Source organism: Metarhizium robertsii (genome assembly GCF_000187425.2).
Source record: "Metarhizium robertsii ARSEF 23 chromosome Unknown MAA_Scf_1, whole genome shotgun sequence".
NCBI classification, from domain to species: domain Eukaryota; kingdom Fungi; phylum Ascomycota; class Sordariomycetes; order Hypocreales; family Clavicipitaceae; genus Metarhizium; species Metarhizium robertsii.
The window spans coordinates 1303564-1329586 of NW_011942149.1; the positions used below are offsets into that span (position 1 = coordinate 1303564).

Genomic DNA, 26023 nt, shown 5'->3' on the forward strand with positions numbered 1-26023 from the left:
GATGCCCGAGAGAGGTTGAAGCGTCAAAGTTGACTTGACCCGATGACAAGCTTGGACCAGTTGACCTGTGAAACAAAGTTGACAGCTGAGCACAGGAACCCTGGAAGCCTGGAACCCCGCGGTGGATGCAACTGGCGGGTGTCGTGCAGCGGGCTTGCAGTTGGCTGCCCTTTAATTCTGGCCACATGCACATGCCGGCAGCTGTTAAGGCCCAAAGCTCTAGAGTTCAATGTTGGAATGCACGTCATAGCTCAGCACTTGGCTCAATATTGTCATGCACAGACCACAAACAGACCCTGGCAACATTGAAACCTGGAAACATTCAAAAACACGGCATGCATGTGCACTATCGATAAGCTCGCCAGCCCAACATTGAACGCAGCGTCCAGCCGAAACTCTGCGCGTGCTCCCATATGCTCGCCGCACGCCGTTTATCAGGATATCCATCTCGCACCCTTTTCATCAACGACCGCCGTCAACAATACAGCATAGTTCGACTACGCATCGACATCACACCCCCACAGTCACTTGCCCAAGGTGGCCCGTTGTCGCAATGAGCAAGCAAACGCCTCGCAAAGCGCGACACTCGCGCCAGCCCTCAAACCTCATACCAGCCGTCTCCGACTACGAATCCGACGCTGCCGCCATTCACGCCGCCTACGCGCCGCCTCCCCCCCGCACAAACACCGAACTGAACTTGTCCGTTCTCCAACGATATCTCCCATCTATTCAAGCCATTCTTTCCATAGCCGCCAACGCCGTCGTCTACACCTTCGACAGCGAAACCGCAAGCTGGGACAAGTCTGGCATCGAGGGCACCATGTTCGTGTGCGCCCAGTCTCCGCTCCCCGAGAGCCACCAGCCGCGGGCGTGTGTGTTTGTCCTCAACCGGAGGGCCTTGGACAACTTGGTGGTTGACCTTGCCCGAGTGAGCCACGTAGAGATCGCAGGCGAACTGGTGATATTGAGAGTGGAGGGTAATTGGGAAGAGGGCGACAAGGTCATCGGGTTATGGATTCACAATGACAAGGACGAGACCAGGGAGGTCAGCGGGGCCACGATACAAGAGAGCTGGAAAGTGGCCAGGTCAGCAGCGTCCGCTGAAGAGCAAGGGCCGGAGGCAGGACCTGCCATGCAAGCTATCGGGAAAAGATTATCACTAAGTGACCTGTTTGGGAAGCAGCACGAACATCGGACGGTGAATTATTGAGAGGATTTGTGCCTTTTGGTGCGCGAGTGGTTTTGCATACAGAGCATGCTCGGTCCATGGGGTCACCCGGCCCGTGGACATCATCAAAGTTGGTTAAAGGCAAAGACTCGGGACAAGCAGCACGTCATGTCCAAGATACATGTAGATTGGGGAAATTTCACGAATTGACGAGATACGCAAAAGATATCCTTAGCATATTGAGCTATTAATTCCGAAGAAACTGTAAAAAGTAAAACAGTCGACAAGAAGAAAGCCCACTGTCGGATCAGCCCGTACGCCATTGTAACCAGCTAAATGCAGCGCAACACCGCACACCCTTTTGCACCTAGTGCCGCCCGCCCGAGTCCCCTTTCCCAAGTTATATTTTCTATACAGTCCCGCTGATACTGAGTTCTCGAATCTCTTGCAAAACTTGCTCTACTCTTGCATCTAAGTGCCCCTCGGCGTATAGATCTCTAGTGTCTGCATCCAGGTACTGTTGCACTTGCGCCATTCGAGAGTATGCTTCGGCACAGAATCGCAGCTGAATTTTGACCAACGCCTCGAACGTAGGATCCAAGTACGGTACCCGCAGATCGATCAGCTGAGGTAGTTCGGAGAAGAGTTGTTCATTGAGCTGTTCATAGGCAAGCTTGGCCATTTCAAGCTCCTTCTCTGTTCGGGGCAGTTTGGTCGCGTCTTTGTCGGGCTTTTCAACAAGTCGCTTCACCTTCGCTCGGAGGGCATCATAATCTAGGAGCTTGTGGGATCTCTTCTTGATGCACTCGTTGACATCGGGGAAGTAAGAGCAGAACCGGTTGATGGGGTCCAATACGGTTGTTCGGTAAGGCCCGTCCAAGGCCTTGATCGTCTCAGAGTCAAGGTCCTCCACAGCTTGTTTGTAGCTTCTGCTGACACCGTCCCTGGCACCGGAATCCCCGTAAAAGGCATCTATCGTTTCCGCTATTCGCATTTGGGACGCAGTCATAGCTATCGCCCAAAGAATTAGCAACGTCCCTCGGTGCGGCCGGACATATCGGATTGTGTTACCTCGAAGTGAGTCCAGATACCCTTTTGCCTCCTTTTGCAATCGCAATGATGCGGCTTCCATCGTCTTGAATCGTCTAGACCATCCATTAGATTCCAACAACAACAATACTCATCCCCAAAATAGCCATACCTCTCCTCCAGCTCATAGTCACGATCATTTGTCTTCTCCACATGTCCTAGGCGTTCAGATTAGAAACTTTCGCGAACCCAATCGAAAGACGAATCATCCATACCCGTCTTCATCATCACCTGCGTCGTCGCGCGATTCACATTCTTCTTGAACCCTAACTCAACGGTCAGCCCCTCTTCCGTCTCACTGCGGGGTCTGAGCTTGTACAAACCCGCCCACGACATCTTGACTGTTCTGTCCTGCTGGAAGGAAAAGGAATGAACAAAATATAAATGGAAACAGTGCCGTACGGCTGGATCGCAGTGTGTTGGTGGAGGTATTGGCGTTCGTTTTGCTGGAGAAGGTCGAGAGGGAGAGCGATATCGAGACCAAATCAGATTGCGCAGCCACAGCCAGCGACAAACATCTACGTCAGAAGAATACGAGGCGCAGCGCTTCGAGGCTCGCTCCGCCCCAGAAAACATGACAATCACGTGATGGCGCGTGCCTCTCGTCTTTCAGCCTGTGGCATGAAACGCTCCATTTCCGTTGCTCAACAGTGTGCTCAATCGAGTGCGGCATAATGTTTAATCCGCGTTTCTTAGTTATCAGTCTCGGAAATCCCTTGCCAAAATATGAGAGCCTCCATTCAGCTGGCCATTTTGCTCTCAATGGCCTCGCCAAAGCACTCAGACATCCGCCCTTTCGCGAGGTGAAATTTGGAAGGCAAACCTGTCTGGTCTCTCAGGGGCCAAAGTACACCCTTGTTCAGTCTCCAACTCTTATGAACATCTCTGGGCCGTTTGTGGCGAAGGTATGGCAAGAAATAGTCCGGCAGCACGACCCATCATCAACAAGTCTTGTTATCGTCCACGATGAATTGGAGAAGGCCTTCGGTGATGTGAGGCTCACACCTTGGGATCGAAGTCATCGAGGCCACAATGGGTTGAAAAGCGTCAAGAAGTCGTTACTACAAGACAAGTTCCCAGAATCGCCATTCGCCCGCATTGCGATTGGCATTGGTCGCCCAGCTGAGCGGGATGCGGCCACAGTCAGCAAGTATGTCTTGGACAAGATCACGGTCGAGCAGCGGAGAGTCTTAGAGGAAGCCGTCCCATTAGACGTGGCCAAGAGACTGGTAGAGCTTGAGGACGAGTGGAGAACAGAGATGGAACCCTAATCATCAGCGGAGTTGGCAAGTTGAGTTCATAATACAGGCTACGACACGAATTGTTTCAACGTTGGCGCAGGTCTCAAATGCGGGTGCTCAACTCGGAAGAGTTCCCCATGGAATCAGATACGGATTGTATTTGCAGGCCCCCAAGCCATTCGCCACACGCAGCTTTTGGAAACTTTGCGCCAGCTTCGAACCTGATGAAGGAGTATAGAGAGATTCATAACACGGCAAGAGACATAAGTTTCACATGTTGGGCCTGTCTTGTTATACTGTCTCTGGATCTGTCGAAGCGAACTTCAGTATACCAAAGACATTCACAACGAAGAATGCAGGCCAGACACCGGGGAGAATTACCCTGTCCTCTGGACTCGACAGTCAGCACAATTTCTTCTCAACTTCAACAATAAACGCCGACTTGCAGTTGGAGACTTCGTCCCAAGAATGCCATGCAGACCAAAACTAGCCGAATCCTGTTACAGACCGCCATTGCGCCCAATGCAACGGACTCAAAAAACCTCGTCATTAATGCCCAAGAAGAAGAAGCAGACGGGAGCTTAGTCCGTAGTAGTTGGGTTGGTTGAGAGAACATGGGTCTATCTGGAACAAGTGAGAGGGTTACTATCGGACCAAAAAATGGGCGTGGCCACGCCACATGTATTTGTGTGTTAGTGCCCCCTATATCTTCTTGCGACAGTTACCCTGTCACGCCCCTTGGTGGACCCTGAGGAACTGTTGGTGTTGGTGTTGGTGTTGGTCGACTATTCCAGGATGCGCCGCCACACAAAAAGATAAGACTCCGCCCAATCAGAACCCCATGAATTTCCCCCAGATAGCTATCTCTCAGGATTGTGTGGGCGATACGGCTTATTCTCGTTCAAGGCACCGTGGCGTTGCTTCATCACAGCCAATCGAAGACATGGGTGATAAGAATAAGATGAGCTTGTGCAGGAAAAGCCTGACGTACAATAAACTGTTGCAGTATCTCTACATGCCTCTGCCGCCCCCTAAATCCAAAGATGCCGGTGCTCTGCATTCACAATACTCACTGCTGCGCCTCGTTCTTCTTTACTTGTTCAGGAGCTTATGCATATGGCCAAAACTTCAACGCTCTTTGTCAACTAAAGTGTGTCTTGAACAAATTGAGGCAGTTAGGGCGATCGCAACCGTATTCAAAAAGACGCATTCTTGCGCTTTAAAGAAAGGTTATTTTACGTCGGTTAGGGAGAAGAGTGTATGCCACATCGGCTACACAAAGGCTGGCATGCCCCCAAGCTAATATCTCTTGGCTCGTTCTTCAACATATATGCTACGTCTATAGAATAGCCAGCTCTTATCAAGGGAGGACCTGGCCGACTCATGTTGCGAAAAACGTGGCTGTTGTGTGTTGCCGATTGGCGCTCCCCCCAAGTCATCCTGATAAGATATCGCGCGCCACGTCTTGTTGACCGTCCTCAAAAACTCCAACTGAGGCAAGCTGAGCTTGATACCTGATGAACGCCGACATCGTCTCATGTGGACTGGTCTGTTCGTTTCTCAAGGCTCCGCCCCTGCATATCCTCCGACGGGATCCGACGCTGAACTTGGCATGACAGGCTATCTAACCTAAATAGTCATTTATTGCAAAATAATAAGCCCTCTAAGTCCCAAAAAGATCAAGTGTCCCTTTCCCCTTTGTTCTCGTCCTGAGGTCTAGGAGGCGTAGCAATGCAGGGGGGTGTTCATGCGCGGAGATGGTTGAAGATATAATCTGACAACCCTGCCAGTGTCCGTCTTCATTTTTCCTGAAACTCTCTTCCCTTCCATCGGAACCCTCGTTCGCCTTCTCTCTTGTTAACTAGTCGCGCTGAAGGTGAACGTGGTTACAAGACAGCCAACATGGTGGCTGAATACAATGGAACAACCGGCACTGCCGATGCCGGGTACTCGACCAACGTCAATGACCTGAACATTTTCTACGACGTAGGTTCCAAACAGCATTGCATACAAATCTCTCCATGGGAAGTTCCCAGTCTGACATGCCGTGTAGACGGGCAACCTAGCCTTCCTAACCATATCGTCGGTCCTGGTGCTGCTCATGATCCCTGGCGTGGGCTTCTTCTACAGCGGCCTCGCGCGAAGAAAGTCGGCTCTCCAGCTCGTCCTCCTTTCCATGCTCTCCGTGGCCGTCATCGGATTCCAGTGGTTCTTCTGGGGATACTCGTTGACCTTTTCGCGGACCGGAAACGCCTTCTTCGGCGACCTAACTCAGTTCGGCCTCATGAAGACGCTCGCCCAGCCAAACGGCTCCTCTTTCCTCCCCGACATCCTCTTCTGCCTGTACCAGGGAATGTTTGCGGCCATTACGTGAGTTCCCCTCAACCAAGAAGACAATACAAGATCGTTTCAAAACCGCAGCAAAGCCTCCTGACCCAAGTTTCTCCCCAAATACACAGGCCAGCTCTCGCCATCGGCGCCGTTGCCGACCGCGGCCGCATCCTGCCCGCCATCATCTTCATCTTCATCTGGTCGACGGTAGTATACGACCCCATCGCATACTGGACGTGGAACGCAAACGGCTGGCTGTACAAGCTGCCCTCGTACGACTTCGCAGGCGGCGGCCCGGTGCACATCGCCTCGGGCACCTGCGCGCTCGCGTACAGCGTCATGCTCGGCAAGCGATCGGGATACTCCAAGACGCAGGGCCTCCCCTACCGCCCTCACAGCGTGACCAACGTCGTCCTCGGCACCGTCTTCCTCTGGGTCGGCTGGTTCGGCTTCAACGGCGGCTCCGCGCTGGCCATGAACCTCCGCGCCATCATGGCCTGCTACGTGTCCAACCTGGCCGCCTCGTGCGGCGGCCTCGCCTGGGTCCTGCTCGACTACCGCCTCGAGAGGAAATGGAGCACCATCGGCTTCTGCTCCGGCGCCATCTCGGGCCTCGTCGCCATCACCCCGGCCGCCGGCTTCGTCACCCCCTGGGGCGCCGTCATCGTCGGCCTCTGCGGCGGCGCCTGCTGCAACTTTGCCACCAAGCTCAAGTTCCTGACGGGCGTCGACGACGCCCTCGACATCTTTGCCGTCCACGGCATCGGCGGCATGGTCGGCAACATCCTCACTGGCATTTTTGGAGCGTACGTCGTTCTCAACCCCTGCGTTTCTTTTTCTTCCCCTCGTCAGTTGAGCTTTGGCAAAAAAAAGAGAGAGAGAGCCTCCAACTAACACCGCGTCATTGTAGATCGTACATTGCTGCCCTCGACGGCAACACCTACTCTCCTATCGGCTGGATCGAACACAACTGGGTCCAGCTGGGCTACCAGCTCGCCGGCATTTGTGCGGCGTTTGGCTGGTCCTTCGTGCTGACCTGCATCATCCTGTTCCTCATGAACCTCGTCCCCGGCTTGAGTCTCCGCGTCTCCGCTACCGAGGAAGACGTCGGCATCGACGACGCCCAGCTTGGCGAGTTTGCCTACGACTACGTCGAGCTAACGCGCCACGTAGCCGACTCCTCGTCTCCGGGATCCATGTCGTCCAGCAGTTCCACCCACGAGAAGAATACCCGAGAGGTTGTCTAAACGGCCCGCGGCATTTTTAGGATCGTTTATTTTTTGGGGAGTCTGGGAGGCAATGTCAGAGCGTCCGTTTTCGTTTCTTTAGATAGCCTGCATTGATACCATTTAGAGAGAATAATCATGCTTGGAGTTGATACTTTGCCAAGGTTCCTTTTAAATGATTGCCAGTCATTGCTGCTTAAAATGTGGGGACACGGACCGGCCCGACAACCCCAATTAATAGTAGCTACAGTTGTAGTACTACTAGCTACCTACCCAGGTAGGTAACTACTTGTTGATGTGACAAATTATGGTTTCCATCAATATCAAAGGACTCGACAAAAAGTCAGCTAGAAGCGCGGCCCAGTATCCATTCTACTTGGACCCTGCGAACGTTGACGTATGTTTAGCTCGAGATGTAGAGGAAATTTCGGTTGACAGTGTAAAATGATTCATTGAATTCAACAGCGCCGATGCAAATGCTCTAGTTACTACATCAATCCTCAACTACAGCGTCGCTCCTTCATAAAGCCAATTTTAACCATGTGGTATACCTGAGTCATTGTATTCATAACATTCATCCCTCCCAAGAAACGCAATGAACTCCGCTTGTGCAGCTGGAAAAGAAATAATGCCTCTGTCGGATCCTCGCGTCGCCATTCTTATGTTTAATATACTTGCCTGGTGGATGACTTTCGTCTGCTCGTTCAAATGATGGGGCTAGTTCCCTCCTCTTTTTCACGTTTGGCCAAAACCTGCTTTTCAAGTGAAAAAAATGCTTCTCGCTGCTACCCTTTCCACGAGACCCATGTCATTCAAACAGTTCAAATAGTGAATCATTGCTGTTCGTCATCTGGAGGGTGCTGGTGCAGAGGAGCTGTGCTAGCTCCAGTGCCATTTGCTAGACCACTTGCAGAAGATGTTCTCGCCCGTTGGGGAATTGATTGCGAGGTCAAATTGGCTATACTTGCCTGCGCTCGCCCATTAGCGCTAAGTGGTGGATTGCCAGTCGCTGGTTCGTTGGTGATGAAGCTAGAAAAAGCCAAGGGTCCCACTAAAGCCGCGTATTGCTGTTCCAAACTCGGAATCGCCGGGTGAGCATGACTAGCCGAAGCAAAAGGATACTGCATGATTCCAGGTGCTGGCGGCGGCGGCGGTACTGGGATCGATGGCGCGGAAGACGCAAGCGCAGCAGGAATGTGTGGTGGATTCTGGGCCGCTGGGTCAACTGCCATGTCGGTCCCTTCGAGGCCTTCAAAGTCATTCTCTTCATCAGGCATTTCATCGTCAAAGCCTTCACCTTCAGCGGCGTTGAGATAGTTGGCCATAGCTTGTGAACGTCTAGCAGCCGCACCCCTGATCCGACTGCCCCCGGCTCGGTACGGCAGGCTTTCCCGGAGCTCTGCGAATTGCGATGAGGTGTTGAGGAACTCACGGAACTGGGAGACCATACTGCCAGAAAAGACACAAAAGACGTCGCGTTGGTGCTGAGTAAATTCTGTTTCCAAGGTGTTAGAATCAAAATAGAGGAGAAAGGGAGTCGACCAAAACCAAATTCTGTACACTTACCAGCCGGCGCAACTCTGCAGTAAGCTTGGAAATCATCCCGTTGAAAAGCAGCAACGCCAGTCAAACTAAGGTGAGTGAGTCTCGGGCATGAGTTGAGCAGCCTCATGATGCTCTGGTCTTTGTCAGAACTGAAAATGACTGGCATGCATGCAAAAAGGTCGCAAGGCATACAATAGACTCACCTTTAATGTCAAATTAATACAATAGCTCAGATGGACGCGCTCCAGACTAGGCGTGTAGTATTCCCCTCCGATAAACACTCCGCTAGCATCTCTCCGTACTCTGGGCCGATAAGCGGCTTCAGCCAAGGCAAAGACGGATTCATCGGTGATGGAACTGCACTTCACGAGACCAATTCTCTTTAGTTTTGGGAGCAACGCCAATCGCTTTACGGAGTCGTCTGTCAAGTTTGTGCAACAACCTAAATCGATATATCTTATACGATTGCAGCTCTGTACGAGCTTCTTGACACCCTCGTCGGTAATTTGGCCGCAGTGGCCTAAATGGACGTAGTGAAGGTTCTTGCCAAGCTTCGAGATGGCGTGTACGGCGGCATCCGTAATATTGCGGCACTTGGCAAGGACCAAATTGCGAAGGCGGGGGGCAACGTCGATAATTTTTTCCACGGCGGCATCAGTAAGGCGTGTGCAGGAAGTCAAGTCGAGGATTCGGAGATGTTCATAGGTCCGCACTCGCTTATCGGGAAGATTTAAAAATGCACTGTCGTCGATCAGCTCGCAACTGGCAAGCCGGAGCTCTCGCAAGCAGGTTCCTCTGAACAAGAGGGATGTAACTGGAGCGTTCCCAATATGCATGCATTGGTGGAGATCGATTTCAAGAATGTTGGGGCATAGTTCCGCAAAGGCGAGAATAGCATTGTCGCGAAGTTGTACACATTCGTTTAGTTTCAGCTGAAAAGGCAAAAAGAGAAAGGAATCAATACGTTAGTCAACGATGGCTCCCAGAGCAGAAAGTTTTGTAAGGAATCATGGCATACCCTTTTGATATATTTACAGCTTTGTGCCAGGTTAATCATACTCTCGTTGGAGATGCCGTCACAGCCGGAGATGTTGAGACCTTGCAGCCTCTTGCAGTTTTGGGCAATAGTATTAATGGACTGCTCAGTGATGTTCTTGTCGTTGGAAATATCCAAAGCCAGCAGCGACGGGCTATTCTCAACCAGGGCGATCAGGCCAGAGTCGGTCAAGCCCCGGCAGTTTGTCAGCGTCAACCTCTCGACCCTGGTGCAGGCGGCCAAGGGCAGGACGCTTCCATCGTTGACCTTGTCAGCAAGGGCGGCGAGGTTTAATCGCTTTATGAAGTCGCGGTAGCTGAAGAAAGGGCGCTCGAGGCCCAGGGTCTGGCAGATGCTGCTATGGTTTCTCCAGTTGGTGCAGGCAGGGCGGTGCCACAACAGGTCGACGGCGTTGCGAGCCCATCGCTTGGATACCAGCATACAGTGATACAGGTCTGATGTGGCGCCGAGCTTGGCGAAGATGCTGATGAGGATCTCGTTGGGCAGCCTGTTGATGGGCGGCCAGCACGAGTCCTCGACCTGCATGTCCTGGAAGTTGGGGACGCCCAAAGACGACTCGGAGTCGTTGGCGCCAAGAAAGAAATCGGACTCTTCGTTGTCGGCAGGGACGGGCGAGGCGGTAGAAGACGACGAGCGGGAGTCGTCCTGTTCGTCGGGGACAGCGCTGGCCCTGGTAGCCATCATGTTGGCGGGCGCGGCTGAGGGAATCATGGCGATGGTGGAAATGCGAGGCCTTTGCTTCCCTTGATGGCCGGCGGCCCAGCTGGTTGCTTTGTAGCTGCGGGGCAGGCAGGGTGAAGCTGAAGGCGCCCAGTCAGCCTTCCTCGAGCAGTTGGGTAGCCAGGAATCAGGGCAATAAGGCGCAGACAGCCGGGACAGACAGCCTGGGCCTGACGAGAGGCCGACGGCTGCGGACGTTGCGGTCGGGTCGATGCGTCGATGTAATCGCCTGGCAACACGGCGATGCAGCAGGCGGAGCGAGAGGTGGTGAAGGAGATAGATGGGAGCACTCAATGAGACCTGGAAAAAAAGAAGCCCGTTGATAAGGCCAGTTGGGGGCAGAGTTGGGGGGCGCCAGACAGCCTCTGACGGCCAGGGCTGGGGCTGCGGCGCTTCGGTCAGGTCAAGTCGCTTTCGATGTCAAACGCTTGGAAGCGTGCACAGGTCAACGTGCAGGTCAACGGTGTGTCACAGCTCTTGAGTCAGCGATGACTATACCGAGTGACCAGCTGGTTGATGCTGCTTCAATTTTCAAATGGAGTTTTAACAGCAGGCACCGGCGGATCTGTCAAAGCGATCACGGGTGGTGCTTGCGGATCTCTCGTCTCTTCCCTTGAATGTTTGTTTGAGGCGACCAAACAACATTGAAGGCACATGCTCGGGGGGGCAGCGGCTTGACGGCCAGGCGTTGATGGTGCACGTCACCCGCAGCCGTAGCGTCGTGGCGCTGGAACGCGGCCGACCCCCAGCGGGAAACCCGGCGGAGACCCAGCACTGAGCGCATGTGGTCATGGATTCAATGATGTTGACATGGACCAGACTGGACGTGTTGAAACTGCGCAGGGCACATGTGCACGCACCGTTCATGCTACTAGTACGGAGTACTCCGTACCTGCTAGGTAACTACTAGGTCAACTAGCCCTTGGGCCGCAGGGAGGGCAGCCTTGTCTGGTGCCATCAACAGACCAGACGGCAGCTCCTTCCCCAGCCCGTCTGGCATGCAGACTGGACAATGAATGCCGCCGTCGCCATCACGAGCTGGAGAAGCCGTGTCTCGAAATCAACCAGTCAATCAACCTCTCTTCTGTCGACAAGGCTGTGGCTTCTTTCCGCGTACCGACCAGCCTGCTCCGTGCCGTCTCAGCAAAATAAGCAGCTAGCGGAGCCTTGATTACGTTGATGCTGTTTCATCAAACACAGCGGCGACTCTATACCCGGCTCCCCGATCCAAGTGCCCGTCCGAACAAAGTCTGCTCGTTCCATAGTAGCTGTTATTCTTGGTAGCGAGGCCCTCGCACGGGCATTGCCCCGAGCCTTCAATATTCAGATCCCACTAGGCCCCTGGCTTTGACACCGGCACGGACATTCATGGAATCATGGCTCATGAGACACCAAGGCATGATGCCTGATGCATTTTGTGGCTTTTTGAACATTTGACCCGTTGGGAGCTCTGAAACTCTGCTGTTTCTGGCCCCCATGCTGACCAACCTTTCGAACAAAGGCTGCTATTCAGCTGCTCGCCCATGAATGTCACACGGGAAGAGCACGTGACCCTCTGACGTGTCCTGGCAGCCTTCTTGATCTTTGCGAGTTGAAATTCTAATCTGCACTTGTTAGAACATGCCATTCACTGCTACTCTTGTCGCTGCTTTATCAGTGGTTGCCATGATGGTGATTCAGGCAAGACCGCGGCACCCCCTTCTCACCCCATAACACAGGGCCTAAGCATCAATTCTTGGCGTCGTAGAACAAAGCCGTGTGTTGTCACTAACAATCAACCTCGTGGGACCGTCTTATTATTTTATTTTTTTACATTATATTTTTGTCTTCCTCACGAGCAGCAACACTGAGCATATAGAAAGGTCTTCCAGCCTTTTCAGCAGGTATCGTCTATTACTCCCAACTCAACATCTACCGTTCTTATTGCTTTTCAAAAAACACAACTTTGCTCGAATACCCAGCCTCAAAATTATACGAGACGCCTCGATTCATGAGAGTGGCGCCAGAAACCGTTTGAATGCCATCCACCTTGTACATGGCTTTGGCGTCTAGTCCTTGGAGACGCACCACTGGCCAAGAGTTGTTAATGGTGGGTTTGAGTTGAAAATAGAATAGCACGGCTTGTTTTTGGTCCTCGGAGATGAACAATGCCGCAGGGTAGTCGGATTCTTCCGGTAGACTAAGACGCCACAAGTCACCTTTGACGACAATGGGATTCACCTTCTCGGCAAGCTTAATGAGGTCTGGAACCTTGGCCTTATCTTGTTCTGGCATGTGTGACGGATCAAGCTCGAGGCCAAATGAACCACCCATCATGGCAACATGGGCTCTAAACTCGATTGTTTCGTTTCGTCCGCTTTGGCTGTTTGGCGTCGCCGATACATGTGCCCCCATGGCGGACGGCGGATACACCAGTGAGGTCCCAAACTGAATATAGATGCGCTCTACTGCGTCGGTGTCGTCAGATGTCCAGATCTGCGGGAAGTATTGCAGCACGCCGGGATCAAATCTCCCTCCTCCCGAAGCGCAGCCTTCCCAGATCACATCCGGGAACCGTTCTGTAAGCCTGGCAAAGACCTTGTACAGCCCAAGCATATACTGATGGTCGGTGTATGGCGCTGGTGTTTCATGGATGCCACGATTGTTGTCCCACTTGACATAGGCAATGTTGGAGCTGTTGAGGATATTGGACACTGAGTCGACAATAAAATCTTGAACTTCGGGCAACGCCACATTAAGCACCAGTTGGTTTCTTGTTAACGAGCGAGGGTACCTGCCAGCGTGAAGAGCCCAATCGGGATGTACTTCATACAGATTCGAGTCTGGGTTCACCATTTCAGGCTCAAACCACAGGCCGAATTTGAGCTTTGTAGACGAATTGCCAACAGGTAGAGCGGTAACCTTGTCAACCAACGCCTCGAGTCCATCGGGGAACCGCTTGGGGTTGACTTCCCAGTCTCCGAGCCCGGCATTATCAGTTATGCGAGGATGCTTTACGCCAAACCAGCCGTCGTCCAACACGAAGAGCTTGGCCCCGAGCTCCGCGCTCTGCTGTGCAAGTCGATAAATCGTGCTGGCGTTGTAGTTGAACCCAAGGCCCTCCCAGCTATTAAGGAGAACAGGGCGTGTCTCTGTAGCGTACTTGCTCTTTATCAGGTGCTGACGATAGAGGCTATGGAGTTTGCGTGACATGCCGCCTATACCGGTGCTTGAGAATATCGCAACGCACTCGGGAGACTGCCGTGACTCGCCGGGTCCAAGTGGCCATGCAAGTTGGGATGGGTTAAATCCAAGCATGGCCCTTGTCAGGCCCTGGGAGCTCTTTTCAATCTCGGCAGCAAATGATCCAGTGTAAACTAGAGAAAATCCATAGGCTTCTCCGTGAGACTCGGTGGTAGCTCTAGACACCACTGAGAGGAACGGATTGTGCAAGTGAGACGAGTATCCGGTCGCACTGCCAAAGCTACCCAAAACATGTCAGCATATAAACGAAGGGGTTCTCAGCCACAGTCCTTCTCACCCCTGGATGCCAAAATCGACCTTTCGACGGACCCTCATGCCCTCTCGAGCCCAATCGCCCTTGAGCCCCAGCATATCATAGTCGCCCCACGGCAGATCAACGCTGAAGCTTGCCAGTCTCTCGATGGTGATGTTGCCTTTGCCTCTGTTGGTGATGTTGACACTGCGAACAATGGCGTCATATTTGGGGAAGACTGAATAGCTGAGATCTGCTGCCACGGAGCTGTAGTTGTCATACATGTGTACGACCAGCGTGGAAACGTCGTCGTCTTTCCCAAAGGTAGACGGCAGGCCGTTGAGCGCGGGTTTCCCCTCGAGGACCGTGTGCCCCTGATACCGGAAATCACTAATGGTATGGCCCTCTGACTGCCGAATCTGAACGGCGGGCGTTCGGAAATCGCCCCGGCCAAGGTCGGGCAGCTCTCGCCGCACACGGCCGATCATGTCAACCCAGCCTTGGACGGGTCCGATTTCCGCCTCAATGGTGTCGCCCTCGGCCGGTCCGCCGAAATGGTCTCCAATCAGGTCTCCCGTGGCATTGTCAACGTGAAAACGATATGAAACATCGTCGCCGTTGAGAGCAAAGGCCGTTCCGTCAACCTGGATCGCTACGGGCATCATCAGCGTCTGGTCCGGGAATGAGTGGCGGGAACCTACGTTTTTGGGAACCACTCGCAGCCGACGCCATGCCCGCGGCCAGGAGAAATATGGTCAACCTACAAAGAGCCGGCACTTGTCCCATGGTTGCTTCTACCACCAACTATAGTTTGGTCCTGGCTCTGTAATGGGACGCCGTACGAGATAACACAGACACGAATCCAGAGCTGGGGCCAAGGCAGATCGTAGACATTATATACTACGCAGATCCTCATCCAACTGTCATTTCTACGCACGGCACCGGCAGCGGGGGAAACGCAGAATTCTCCGCATCGTCCTCGCTAGGGTCTCGTCCGGGGAGGGTATTTTGCTGGCTAGATTCGGCCGTATTTTGGCTAGATGCAGGCCAAGTGGCTACTCAAACGAACAGGCACCGTGCTCAGCTACACGTTGGTATGAATCCAGCATCACCGCCGGGCGCGGGCAGCGACGATACCGTCATATAAGTGGCTCTTGGTCGGCCCGGGACTCTGGGGAAACTGGTGAGAGAACTTTATGGAGTCGAGGAGGAGAATGCATGTGCCCCACTTCAGCATCAAGCCAAGCGCCGCGGAAGGCGGTTTTGAAAAGCCGTGATTGGCTGCGAGGCTCCTATGCGGGGAGCCACTCCGCTGTCCTCGAGATGGATTCGGCATTTTGGGCTTTTGCGACTTGGCAGATCTGCACTTCCGCCGGTGGTCTTGGAGCTGGTCGGGGTTGACTCCTATTTGTGCGCTTCGATGCTGTCCGTAGACGGACATGGAGGCTTGTCGGCGTAATGGAGAGATGGCCAGGTCGGCAGCTGCGGTGGGTGTAACGCTTCGCTCGCCGTGACATTGACCTCAACGGCCAGCCAGCGAGTCTGTCGAGCTGGCCAACCACCCAGTGCCTACGAAACTGCACAATAAAGGATACGAAACCACGGAGCCCAGCACGCCCAGTGTGAATTCGAGCCAGTTGCTTTTATTTGAATGGAAATAGCTTGCGTAATGACGCCAAGAGAGCCCCCAGCACTCAATCAAGCCACCAGCTCCAAGTCAATTGGCCAGTCCCACCAATCGAACCACTACGTCACAAATTTCTCCATCACGCAACATCTCTTACATCCAAACCACAGCCCGTAGCCACCTCATGGCCCATCCGCAGTGCTAACCCAACTGCTTGATTCATCGCCAACATAGTCAATTCGCAATGCGTCACCCATCACGGCTCGCCCGGCCACTCGCCCGCGCATCCGCCTGTCCATCTCGCGTGCCGACGACCAGCCGCGCCCTTCTCTCCCAGAGAGCATCTGCATCTGCCCGCGCTACCCAAGACTTCGACCTCAACAAGCTCAATAGCAAACGCCGCGACTATGAGAGGAACCGCACCGCTTTCCTGGCTGCCGGCGCCGTTGCCGGAATCATCTCCTTCATCTACACGGCATGGAAGCTGAAGAAAGCGCTCGACGTCCAAGGTGAAAAGGACAAAATCGCAGTCAAGTGCGACGCCCCCATCCCGACCGAGGCGTTCAAGACGGAGGCCGGCGAGAAGCGCAAGGTTGTTCTCCACGATGAAGAAGGGAGGGAGATTGTCCCCACGGGATACAGCGTTGTCCCGGCGTTTCCTCGCACCATGGACCTCGACCTCCCGGGCGCTTCAACCGCAGACGGACCCGTGGCGGCATCCGTGGCGAATAGCGCCGGCGTGGAGTACACACTTGTCGGACTGGGCATGAGGACGGTCACATTCATCGGCATCCAGGTCTACCTGGTAGGCTTCTACGTCGCCACGCAGGACATTGAGCGCCTGCAGCATTACCTCGTCAAGAAGATCAACCCCCTCGCCACCACGCTGATTCCTTCTGAAAAGGACGCCCTGCGCAAAGCGCTCCGCGACGCCGCCGAGGGCGAGCAGACCTGGGATTCCATCCTGCGGGAGGCCGGGTGCCGCACGGCGTTCCGGATCGTACCCGTCCGCGATACCGACTTTCACCACTTGAGAGATGGATTCGTGCGAGCTATCCAGGCTCGCTCCGGGCGCGGCAATGCCTATGGCGACGAGGCGTTTGGTGCAGCCATGAAGGAGTTCAAGATCTTCTTTAACCGCGGGCAGGTTCCCAAGAGGAAGGAGCTCTTGTTGTCGCGCGACGCGAATGGCACATTGGCGGTCCTGTACGGCGAAGGGGGTCATAAGCAGCAAGCTGGCAGGAGCTTGATGGGCACCCTCTCTGACGAGAGACTTTCCAGGCTGCTGTGGTTGAATTACCTGGCCGGGGACAAGGTTGCCTCCGAGGGAGCCAGGGACAATATCATTGAGGGAATCATGGAGTTTGTAGAGCGGCCCGTTGGCACCGTCGCTGCACAGATTTTGTAGACACGGTCCCGACGGGCGGGAGGGGGAGGGAGTACGCGAAGCAAGGTCACTTGTATACTAGACGCACAATTACATCGTGCTTTGGAAAACAGTTCATATCCACTCCGGCGAAACGGCCAATGTACATTATCCCACCTTGTATTGAGTCATCAAAACCAGGACCGTCTCTGACGAAAAAAAATACTGTCATCATCCGTACACGTGTCGGTCGCAGAATCTATACGTCTACCGTCTATCAAAGCCTCGCTCTGTATAGATTGGACAAAACCCCCGAGACAAATCAGCCGCTGTCTTGTCTTCCATGTGTATATAGATTTTTTATGATCTCGAGCACAAGAAATACTATGCAAAATCCAAATGGCTCTTTCTTACGCCTTGAGCGCACCAGAGTCCTTCAACAAACCCTCCAGCTTGCCGGAGTTGTTGAGGCTCTGGACGTCAGAGTTGCCGCCAATGTGCTTCTGCCTGATGTGGACGTTGGGAACGGTGCGCTGGCCGGTGATGTCCTCGAGGGCATCTTGCAAGGCGGCGCCGTCGGCTGCAAGGCATCTTTGTTAGTATTTTCTTGTCCGCAGGAGGACGGCGGCACGACGACGTACTGATCTGGTCGAGCTCGAGAGCCTTGAACTCGGCGCCGAGCTTTCTGAGGGTTTCCTTGGTGGCGCGGCAGTACGGGCAGTAGGACTTGGAGAAGACGACTGTCAGGACGTGTCAGCGACCGAGTCTTTATACTGTGACGTGGTTTGTTTGCGGTTGCGACGGGCGCCAGGTATGCTGGCCTGGATGAGAGAACGTACCGACGGGGTTCTCGTCAATGAGCGTCTGGACCTTGGTGCTTGCTTGGGCCATGGCTGCGGGACTGCGGCGTGCTGCGGAAGTAGAGAAGAAGGATCGAAAAATGTTGAACATGAGATGCTGTTGCGGCAAGGCGAATGGTAGCGGATGCAAGAGAGTGGACATAGCACTTGAGGCTATATGTATAATGATTGCTTGGTCGGGCGGGACCAGGATCTGTAAAAGCTATGGTACAGGAGGCGAGAGGGGCAACTCAGGGACGTCGAGAGATTTGTCAGAACTTGAGCCATGATGGAATCAGTCCCGGCCTTGTGGCGATGGGGATTGGTAAATGGTTGACGCTAGACTTGAGGGACGGGTGGGGCGCCTTGGGGACATCGACGATTGACCGATGATGCAATGCCGTCGCGAGTGGCTGGAATCCGGTGTTTTCTCATTCAAAATGTCGAGTTCTTTGGGATGATTGTTGGAGGAGGACTTGATTGACTCTTTCTGCTGGCCCTGGGTGGTGTCGGTTGGTGGCCTATAGAATCAGCAAGTGACATCGACCAATTGGCAAGCACCCTGGAGATGCTGTCACTGCGATCCGGTGAAGATTCCGGAATTCAGCACCACATCCAGCAATAATAAACGTGTGCCCCAAGGCAACAACACTCTACGAGCCGCACGCTGTAACCTCGGGGAACGGGAAATCGCTACAGTGGTCATCGACCAGATTCACCATGGTAAGCAATGGTTGTCCAGGTCTTCCATGATGTGACGTATCACTACACAAGCTCCCGCCTTAGCATCGGCATCGTTCTGACCGGCTTGCATGATAACTTCGTCCCTACCGCCAGCCCGTATACGCCAATGCGTCCCAAATCATGGAGGAGAACACATGGGGGGGGGGTTATCAAGTCATGGAATACTGCTTGTCTCTCCACTCCACCCAACAATGACGTTATCGCACAGGAGTATACCCAGATCACAAACCATTGACAACTGCCATGACCTCATTCTCTTCCTAAAGCATTGTCATACGGAAGGAGTCATCATGTAATTTCGTGTCAAAAGCCTTTGAATAGCATATAGGAGGCTCGGCAACTCTCCAAGACATCGTGGTTCTTCCCCGAGTACGGAGTATGGGGAGACTAGAATACAGGGTAGCAGCCGCCGCCATCCAACAGTTGTTGAAAGGAAACAAACCATCACCGCAAGTCATCTCACTCGTACATGCCTAGGTATATAACAGTAGAAGTGCCTTTTGAAGCATAGCTACCTTCTAGATGCACCCTCTTACGGCCTCACAGAGTTTGTTTGGTGCATTGAGCGTTTCTACCTCCAGCCTTGCCTGCTGCTGACCGCTTGTCATCACCTGACTTTGGACCCCGGCTTAAGCCTCGTCATCCTCCCCTTGTCAGCCCAAACCTTAATGCCAGGGTCGATCTCATCGATTCGAAGATTCTTTCCAGGAACGTCGCATCCACCATCTCCCAGAGCGTACATACACAGCGCACGACAAATCTTCAGACTCATGCAGAAAGCCATTCAACCGGGGAAGTGGCCCATTTAAGAAACATCTCCAGTCTCGCGCCAAGCCGCCGTACATTTGGCAACTTGACACTGCCGACAAGAAAAGAACGGCCCCCAGCACTGCCAACTGACGAACTGCGGTCGCGGTCGCCAGTGTCGCCAGTGCCAGACACACTTCGCATTCTACCAAAAATACCAGGCCTCCCGTTGTAGTCTCATACCCATCCTCGACTCGACCCATCCGTTGAAAGCAAGGAAGAGGTGTCCTTTATTGGGCTATCCTCACCAACCAACGACAAGGTGGATTCCAGCCAGAGCATCGCGGCATCCTCTGGTGCCCTCCAAAACCTGACCTCGTACCTGAACGGCACGCTGGTCAACCTCTCTACCGCCTTCCAGGGATCGAACGAATATATTTCCGAGACCTTCGGCGTCCCCCCTGGCCTCGTGTATAGCGGCCTCGCTGCTCTCGTTGCCCTGCCTCTCACCATGTCGAGATATGGCTGGTCTCTCAGCCGCGAGCAGAGCTCTCCCTACAGCTCCATGGCGGGCGGTGTCCCTGCCGTAAGAGACGAAGACTTTAGCTATATCACATCGCAAGACCTGGAAGATCACTCCTACCTCGGAACAAGACCCGGTGGTCCTCCGCCAGAGGATGACGTACTACTTATCAAAAACAAGGGTGTGACATACCCTGCGCATTTCCCGGCATATTCTATCGGAGACGGAAAGCTACGTGTGAAGGATGTGCGGGAGCGCGTCGGCCTCATGATGGAGTTGTCTCAGAGCGCAACTCGCCGCATCAAGCTTCTTTACAAGGGCCGCCAGCTTAAAGAGCCGGCTGCCCCCGTGCGGGACTACGAGGTGAAAAATAACAGCGAGTTGTTGGCTGTTCTTTCAGACATTCAAGACGAGAGCAGCCCGTCCGAAGAGGAAATGGTCATTGTCAACGACAACCAGTCAGGCCGTCGCAAGAAGAAGCGATCCAAGAAGAAGGGAGCCAAGGCCGGTGGTGACTCTGCCAGCAGTCCTCGTGATAGCACATCCAACGTCGAGGCTAGCTCACCTACTCCTGGTGCCGGCCCGATGAAGAAGCTCGACGAGCTGTCCGATGAATTTACCAAGAACTGGCTCCCTCTTTGTGACAAATTCATTGCGTCGCCGCCAAGTGACCCCAAGAAGCGTGAGGATGAGCACAGAAAGTATTCCGAATCGCTTCTGCAGATTATCTTACTGAAATTGGATGCTGTGGACACGGAAGGAATCGCAGAAGTCAGAGCGAGAAGAAAGGCATTGGTGAAGAAGGTTCAAGAAACACTGAAAGCTTTAGATGCGGCAAAGGCCTCCTAGAGCAGCATGACGGCTCACAGCTATTCATCTTTATGAAGTCGGGTTTATGAAGATAGACATGAGAGCTAGACTTGATTGGCGTTGGGAACCCCTTTGGCTTTGAGGGCCAGATTTGCATTATTCAAGACTGACGGAAAGAAGCGCATGGCATGGCATGGATTTTTGCATTACTGCGTGTTGCGGAGCCTCTGTAATAGTAGGGTACATTTCGGCAAGATAGATGATCGTGCAATGTGCGGCGAAAGATCTTCAATACGTATGGTTAATCGCTAGCACCCTTTATCGTCATGGCGTTGGATAGATTCTGAAGAATTCTCTCTTCCCGCAATAAATGATTTTATTGGTGAACTTGTGTATCAGGGTGTTGGGCACAGTGCTGAATACCGAGGTATGTATGCTCCTGCTGATAGTGCCGCCAGTGTATGGAATGTCACTCACTGACCTCCTTCCTCGGAGCCTTTCCACTCACATTGATTCCATTGCCCGTTGTACTCTTTCCACTCTGCTCAAAAATCAAGACGTGATTGGCCCCGAACTCCGCTGAGCTGTTTTGGCAAAATGTGGGGTCCTCTGAGCGGACAGAGCCGGCAAGCCGGCAGAATTTCGGCAAGGGCACAATAGGTCTCGCAGCCCTAAACAGAGTCGTCGCTGTGAGCGGTGTTCGCTTGACCCCAAAAGCCACTTAACCACATGCAGTTAGCGTCAGTTGTTGCAAAGGCACAACGAGCCCTCAAGCGGAACTTGGATTTTCTCGCCAGTCAAGCACTATCGCGACCACTTCACCAACATCCCAGGGACGACTAACCCACAGCAGTCACAGCAACAGATTCTCGCCGGTTCGGTTGGAGGATTTGTGTGTCTTCGACGTCGTCTGAGCAGTCGCCTTCCTTTCTTTTCTCTCAGTCACCAAAAGGAGAGTCGGTAACGATGTCGTCATTCGAGCCGGTTGTGAGTAGAACACCAACCACTACTATTGTGTATCCCGTGTCCGGAGCAGTTCGAGAGGCGTGATGAGGGACTCGATGATGGATGCATGCGCAGGCACACTTGGATGGGAACTTGGGAGAATGGTTTCGGGACGGGTGTGTCTGCTGCACCGCGATCAAACTTCGAGACTCTGGGAATCACTTCAATCGGATGCCGGATGCCATGGGGGCATGATGAATGGACATTTGGAGGCTGACCGGGCTTCTTCTACTAGGTTGTCATCGATGGCAAGGGCCACTTGCTGGGCCGTCTTGCCAGCATTGTTGCCAAGCAGCTCCTCAACGGCCAGAAGATCGTCGTTGTCCGCTGCGAGGCCCTCAACATCTCGGGAGAGTTCTTCCGCGCTAAGCGTACGTGAACACCCCTTGCAAACACTCTGCATCCTCCTGGAAGCTGGTCGAGCCTGTCGCATCTACCACAACAGAAACCGATGAGATGATTTCGAGATGACTAACTGTCGCACAGTCAAGTACCACGCCTATCTGCGCAAGATGACCCGATACAACCCCACCCGCGGTGGTGAGTCTCGACCCGTATTGAATAATCCGTCGTGCAATTCACCCTAGTTAACACAAAATCTAGGTCCCTTCCACTTCCGCGCTCCCTCCCGAATCTTCTACAAGGCCGTCCGTGGCATGATCCCCCACAAGACCGCTCGAGGTGCTGCTGCCATGGAGCGCCTCAAGGTTTTTGAGGGTGTCCCTCCCCCCTATGACACCAAGAAGAAGATGGTCGTTCCCCAGGCTCTGCGCGTTCTTCGCCTGCAGCCCGGCCGCAAGTACTGCACCGTCGGCCGTCTGAGCCACGAGGTTGGCTGGAAGTATCAGGATGTTGTTGCCCGGTAGGTCTACGCTGGAAATCTTGACTGCCGAAGCGCGGTATGCTGACAGGATACACAGATTGGAGGAGCGGAGAAAGGCCAAGGGCGCGGCCTACTACGAGCGCAAGAAGGTTGCTGCTCGACAACTGTCCGATGCCAAGAAGAACGCTACTGTCAAGGCCGGGACGGCGAAGGCCCTTGCGGCTTATGGCTACTAAATCCAGCCATGTTTCTATACCCTCTGACCATGGCATGACGACAATGGTCTAGGTGGAAAACAACTTCGCATCGTCTTTGTCGTTTCTCGTGCGGTTCATTAGATTGGCGCGGCGGTTCACAAACGGATTACACTTGATTTGCTGAGTGATGGCAAGGGATGGTAAAGCTATAGGGAAAGGTGGCGGATGGTTGTTCTAAATGTTCTACATGGAATATCGCTCGTCGAATGAGAAGACAAAAAAGACCGATGCCCAAAACAAATAAAGCACAGAAACCAAAAGATTCCTCCAGCATCTCTTTTATGCCAAACGGTACACATTTTACATGTTGCGTGAGGAATTACTTGTTGATGAAGAAGGATTCTTTTTATTCGGTTTTTTGTAACCGGTGTTTTTATTTGACCAATTGGGTAAAGGCACAAAAACGCAGGACCGAGGAATAACGCTACTTTTCATTTTTCCCCGTGCTTTCAAGCCCAAGGAAGCCAATCTTGAAATTTCCAAGATGGAGTCCATGATGATAAACGTTGGGGGAGTGCTTGGAGGAGGGCATGGAAGATGGATTATGTTGACTCTCTTCTCTCGTGCCTGGGCTGAAGGGGTTTCTAGCATTTTGCGCCATAGGAGTAGAAAAGGAATGGTATCGTTTTGCATTGACAATTAATGAGTTTGCGGTTGTAGTATTTTAGTTTCATTCGACGACATTGGGTGGACAGTTGCTTGGACGGTTGCTCGGTGATGTCACAGAAAGATGTGTGCAATAATATCCGGTGCCGTGTGTCAGTAACAGGACTCGTGCCATACTGACGGGATCGTCAATTTCTCCCAGCATATTCAACGTCTATGCCTACAATCCCAAAAACATGATTCAAAAAGAAGAACATTCACCATGGTAAATTCTCGTCCTCAGAATAGATGACTTCACTCACCCAGTTTTTAAGCTTTATCCATCCTTTGGTCATCCCCATCGCCAAAGCATAAATACAGCCCAGGGTAAGTGGGCAACGTGTTTTGATGGATGTCGCCAGCCACTGCCCGCCCGCCCCCCACAGTCATGTGCTAGAAGAATTCCGAACCAGCAACTTGAAACTTGTCCTTCTAGAGCCCACCTGTCGCCGGCGAAATAAGCAACATCGTCCGATGACATTGCCAAAATTCCCACAACCCCCCCTCTGGCTACTAGGTTCCTCGTCCCGGAGCTGAAAGAAACAGCAAACAACAACCGCCGAAACCATCAGCTGCATCTCAATAAATACACACACCCGCCTGCCAAGAATCCAAAACCGCCCACACGCGCCGCCCACAATGGCAGACCTCGACCACTTCGACCTCCTCCCCATACACATGGACGCCCAGTCCAAGGCCATCACGACCAGCAAGCAGTCGCGCGCCCTCAACGCCGAGCTCGAGGCCCTCAACACCCTCCACCGCGCGCTCCTCAACGTCGACAGCTCCTCCAACGGCGTCCCCCCGCCGCCCATCCCCGTCAACCCCAAGCGCACCGGACAGGTCAACAAGCTCCGCGACAACGGCAACGCCGAGTACCGCAAGGGCAAGTACGCCGACGCAGTGCGCCTGTACTCGCTCGGGATCCAGATGGCGCTGGGCCGGCCGCTCTGGGAGCCCGCTGCCCTCGTGAGGGAGGAGGTGTCGGGCCTGCTGGCCAACAGGGCCCAGGCGCACATGGCGACGCAGAACTGGCCCGAGGGCGCCGTCGACGCCGAGGCGAGCGTCGAGGCGAGGCGCGTCGGCAACGCAAAGGCCTGGTGGAGGAGGGGCAAGTGCCTCATGGAGATGGGCAGGCTGGAGGAGGCCAGGGACTGGGTGAAGCAGGGGCTGGAGGTGGAGGGCGAGGAGGGCGACTTGGTGTCGCTGCTCAAGGAGATTGAGGCGCTGGTCGAGAGGCGCAAGGCTCATTAGAAGGACGACATTCTGCCATGGGATGACAGTTGTTTTTTTTCTTTACACTCTGGAGGGGATAGACGCAAGGGCCGGAGCTGTTGGAGACGGAGGAATTGGTTCCTTGACCACGATACCAACTATCTGCGCGCGGCCAGAGAGACATCTCAAGATACACGGGGCGTCAGAAGACTAGATAAACGTCAGCAAGACACCGTCTGAAATTGCTCGGGGAGAAAAAGATGGCGGGAATGTAAGATGTACTGCAACATTCGGCGCATAGGATTTGCATATCATTTATCCAGACTGTTTTGTGTTTTATGGCGTTATCCTGTTTTCCGCGTTGAGCAAGTTGTCTATCAAATAATTATCACGCGAGCCAAATATGATTTAAATTTCAACGTTTAGGAGCCTGTCTTGCCAACTCAACCTGGTGCTTTAGTATGGAAAGAACTCGATCGTCCGCCGCAATACCCTACACAAGATAACAGCGAGTTTTATAATGTCACCGAGCACTCTGTACTTGATTCCTGACATGGTGGTTTCTCTTCCCTTTTTGCCTCTGTCAATTTCTTTTATTATTACTCCGCTTTCTAATGCTGGACAGCGCTTTGTCGTTGTAGTACTACTACCACTTTTGAAGTACTACCTCTGCTGATACCCTTGCTTTTGATGAACCAGGAGGACGTGCACGAACGACGAAGCGTAATCAGACAACGCCAGGGATTGTTGGAACTTGACCTGGTCCCAAGCATGCCAAGGAAGTAGAGTAACAAAGTGGACCACCAAGCCCTAGGAATGCCTGTCCTATGGATGCAACTTTCCCCAGGCGTCTGGTAGCCTAGGCATCCTCTGGCTGCTACGCAGAGTGTAGCAATGGCGCTTACTGTCGCAGAGGCCCTACACACACGGTAAACGCAGCGCACAACAGCGGTGTAGATGGGAAACCATCGTGGCCGAAATTTATTCTGTTTCTTTTAACACCCACATTCCAATCCCTTTGTTGGATATCCCCAAAAAACTGTCGAAAGAAATGCCCAAAACAAACAGAAAGCAAACACGTGTAAAAGAGGAAAAAAAAAACAAACAAACAAAAAAACAAAGGGAAAGCCGAGAAAGCATGAACCCATCCAAGCCGTCGCTCTAGTCGTCACGATACAATAGCCTGTTTTTTTGGGACAGACTCCCTGTATGTTTAAAGAGAACCATGCATGAGCAAATGAAGAAATAACGCTTAAAATTCCGCCGTTGATTCGTCTCACCGATCTCGTTTATCAATGGACGGTGACTGCCGGTTCTTTTAGTCCCGCTGCTTTGCTATGGGCTTTGCTGGCTTATTTGTTGATGATTCGCCTAGGACTAGCCGGGGCTGGTCAAGCCATTAACCGGAGAGCTGGTGCATGCTGAAATACCGGCAACCTTCGTCGAAGATAAGCTATGATATGTCTCGACTAAAAACACCATCCCTCGTTGTGTCGATTAAGGCGACCTTTCATGTTCAAGTAGTGTGTTCTTTGATAGGGGCAATTCGCGACTGCTATCGACGTGTCGT

The 26023-nt window shown here is 53.2% G+C and overlaps 11 protein-coding genes across 11 annotated transcripts; 7 read left to right on the plus strand and 4 right to left on the minus strand.

The window, feature by feature from the left end:
- Window positions 1-553: 553 nt before the first annotated feature.
- On the plus strand, window positions 554-1210 carry MAA_05005 (Dcp1-like decapping; the record flags this gene model as incomplete). Its single annotated transcript, XM_007822516.1, has 1 exon — window positions 554-1210. The coding sequence occupies one exon, from the start codon at window positions 554-556 to the stop codon at window positions 1208-1210; it is 657 nt and encodes a 218-aa protein (XP_007820707.1).
- Window positions 1211-1577: 367 nt separating this feature from the next.
- MAA_05004 (The Bin/Amphiphysin/Rvs (BAR) domain protein) lies at window positions 1578-2593 on the minus strand (the record flags this gene model as incomplete). The annotated part of the gene is made up of 5 exons (XM_007822515.1): window positions 1578-2179; window positions 2240-2313; window positions 2370-2415; window positions 2473-2523; window positions 2581-2593. 5 exons carry the CDS (start codon window positions 2591-2593, stop codon window positions 1578-1580), a joined length of 786 nt encoding a protein of 261 aa, XP_007820706.1.
- Window positions 2594-2931: 338 nt separating this feature from the next.
- MAA_05003 (uncharacterized protein) lies at window positions 2932-3528 on the plus strand (the record flags this gene model as incomplete). The annotated part of the gene is made up of 1 exon (XM_007822514.1): window positions 2932-3528. The coding sequence occupies one exon, from the start codon at window positions 2932-2934 to the stop codon at window positions 3526-3528; it is 597 nt and encodes a 198-aa protein (XP_007820705.1).
- Window positions 3529-5400: 1872 nt separating this feature from the next.
- On the plus strand, window positions 5401-7076 carry MAA_05002 (ammonium transporter MEP2; the record flags this gene model as incomplete). Its single annotated transcript, XM_007822513.1, has 4 exons — window positions 5401-5484; window positions 5552-5868; window positions 5925-6635; window positions 6740-7076. The coding sequence occupies 4 exons, from the start codon at window positions 5401-5403 to the stop codon at window positions 7074-7076; spliced, it is 1449 nt and encodes a 482-aa protein (XP_007820704.1).
- An 812-nt stretch (window positions 7077-7888) lies between these two features.
- MAA_05001 (Cyclin-like F-box) lies at window positions 7889-10368 on the minus strand (the record flags this gene model as incomplete). Its single annotated transcript, XM_007822512.1, has 4 exons — window positions 7889-8550; window positions 8622-8733; window positions 8804-9532; window positions 9619-10368. The coding sequence occupies 4 exons, from the start codon at window positions 10366-10368 to the stop codon at window positions 7889-7891; spliced, it is 2253 nt and encodes a 750-aa protein (XP_007820703.1).
- A 1929-nt stretch (window positions 10369-12297) lies between these two features.
- Window positions 12298-14638, minus strand: MAA_05000 (glycoside hydrolase family 36 protein; the record flags this gene model as incomplete). Its single annotated transcript, XM_007822511.1, has 3 exons — window positions 12298-13840; window positions 13898-14504; window positions 14554-14638. 3 exons carry the CDS (start codon window positions 14636-14638, stop codon window positions 12298-12300), a joined length of 2235 nt encoding a protein of 744 aa, XP_007820702.1.
- A 1085-nt stretch (window positions 14639-15723) lies between these two features.
- On the plus strand, window positions 15724-16887 carry MAA_04999 (Chalcone isomerase, subgroup; the record flags this gene model as incomplete). The annotated part of the gene is made up of 1 exon (XM_007822510.1): window positions 15724-16887. The coding sequence occupies one exon, from the start codon at window positions 15724-15726 to the stop codon at window positions 16885-16887; it is 1164 nt and encodes a 387-aa protein (XP_007820701.1).
- A 368-nt stretch (window positions 16888-17255) lies between these two features.
- Window positions 17256-17736, minus strand: MAA_04998 (Glutaredoxin active site protein; the record flags this gene model as incomplete). Its single annotated transcript, XM_007822509.1, has 3 exons — window positions 17256-17425; window positions 17487-17585; window positions 17685-17736. The coding sequence occupies 3 exons, from the start codon at window positions 17734-17736 to the stop codon at window positions 17256-17258; spliced, it is 321 nt and encodes a 106-aa protein (XP_007820700.1).
- A 668-nt stretch (window positions 17737-18404) lies between these two features.
- Window positions 18405-20547, plus strand: MAA_04997 (BAG domain protein; the record flags this gene model as incomplete). The annotated part of the gene is made up of 2 exons (XM_007822508.2): window positions 18405-18407; window positions 19411-20547. 2 exons carry the CDS (start codon window positions 18405-18407, stop codon window positions 20545-20547), a joined length of 1140 nt encoding a protein of 379 aa, XP_007820699.2.
- A 927-nt stretch (window positions 20548-21474) lies between these two features.
- On the plus strand, window positions 21475-22572 carry MAA_04996 (uncharacterized protein; the record flags this gene model as incomplete). The annotated part of the gene is made up of 5 exons (XM_007822507.1): window positions 21475-21495; window positions 21749-21884; window positions 22000-22053; window positions 22117-22375; window positions 22434-22572. The coding sequence occupies 5 exons, from the start codon at window positions 21475-21477 to the stop codon at window positions 22570-22572; spliced, it is 609 nt and encodes a 202-aa protein (XP_007820698.1).
- Window positions 22573-23877: 1305 nt separating this feature from the next.
- Window positions 23878-24492, plus strand: MAA_04995 (Tetratricopeptide repeat protein; the record flags this gene model as incomplete). Its single annotated transcript, XM_007822506.1, has 1 exon — window positions 23878-24492. The coding sequence occupies one exon, from the start codon at window positions 23878-23880 to the stop codon at window positions 24490-24492; it is 615 nt and encodes a 204-aa protein (XP_007820697.1).
- Window positions 24493-26023: the final 1531 nt, after the last annotated feature.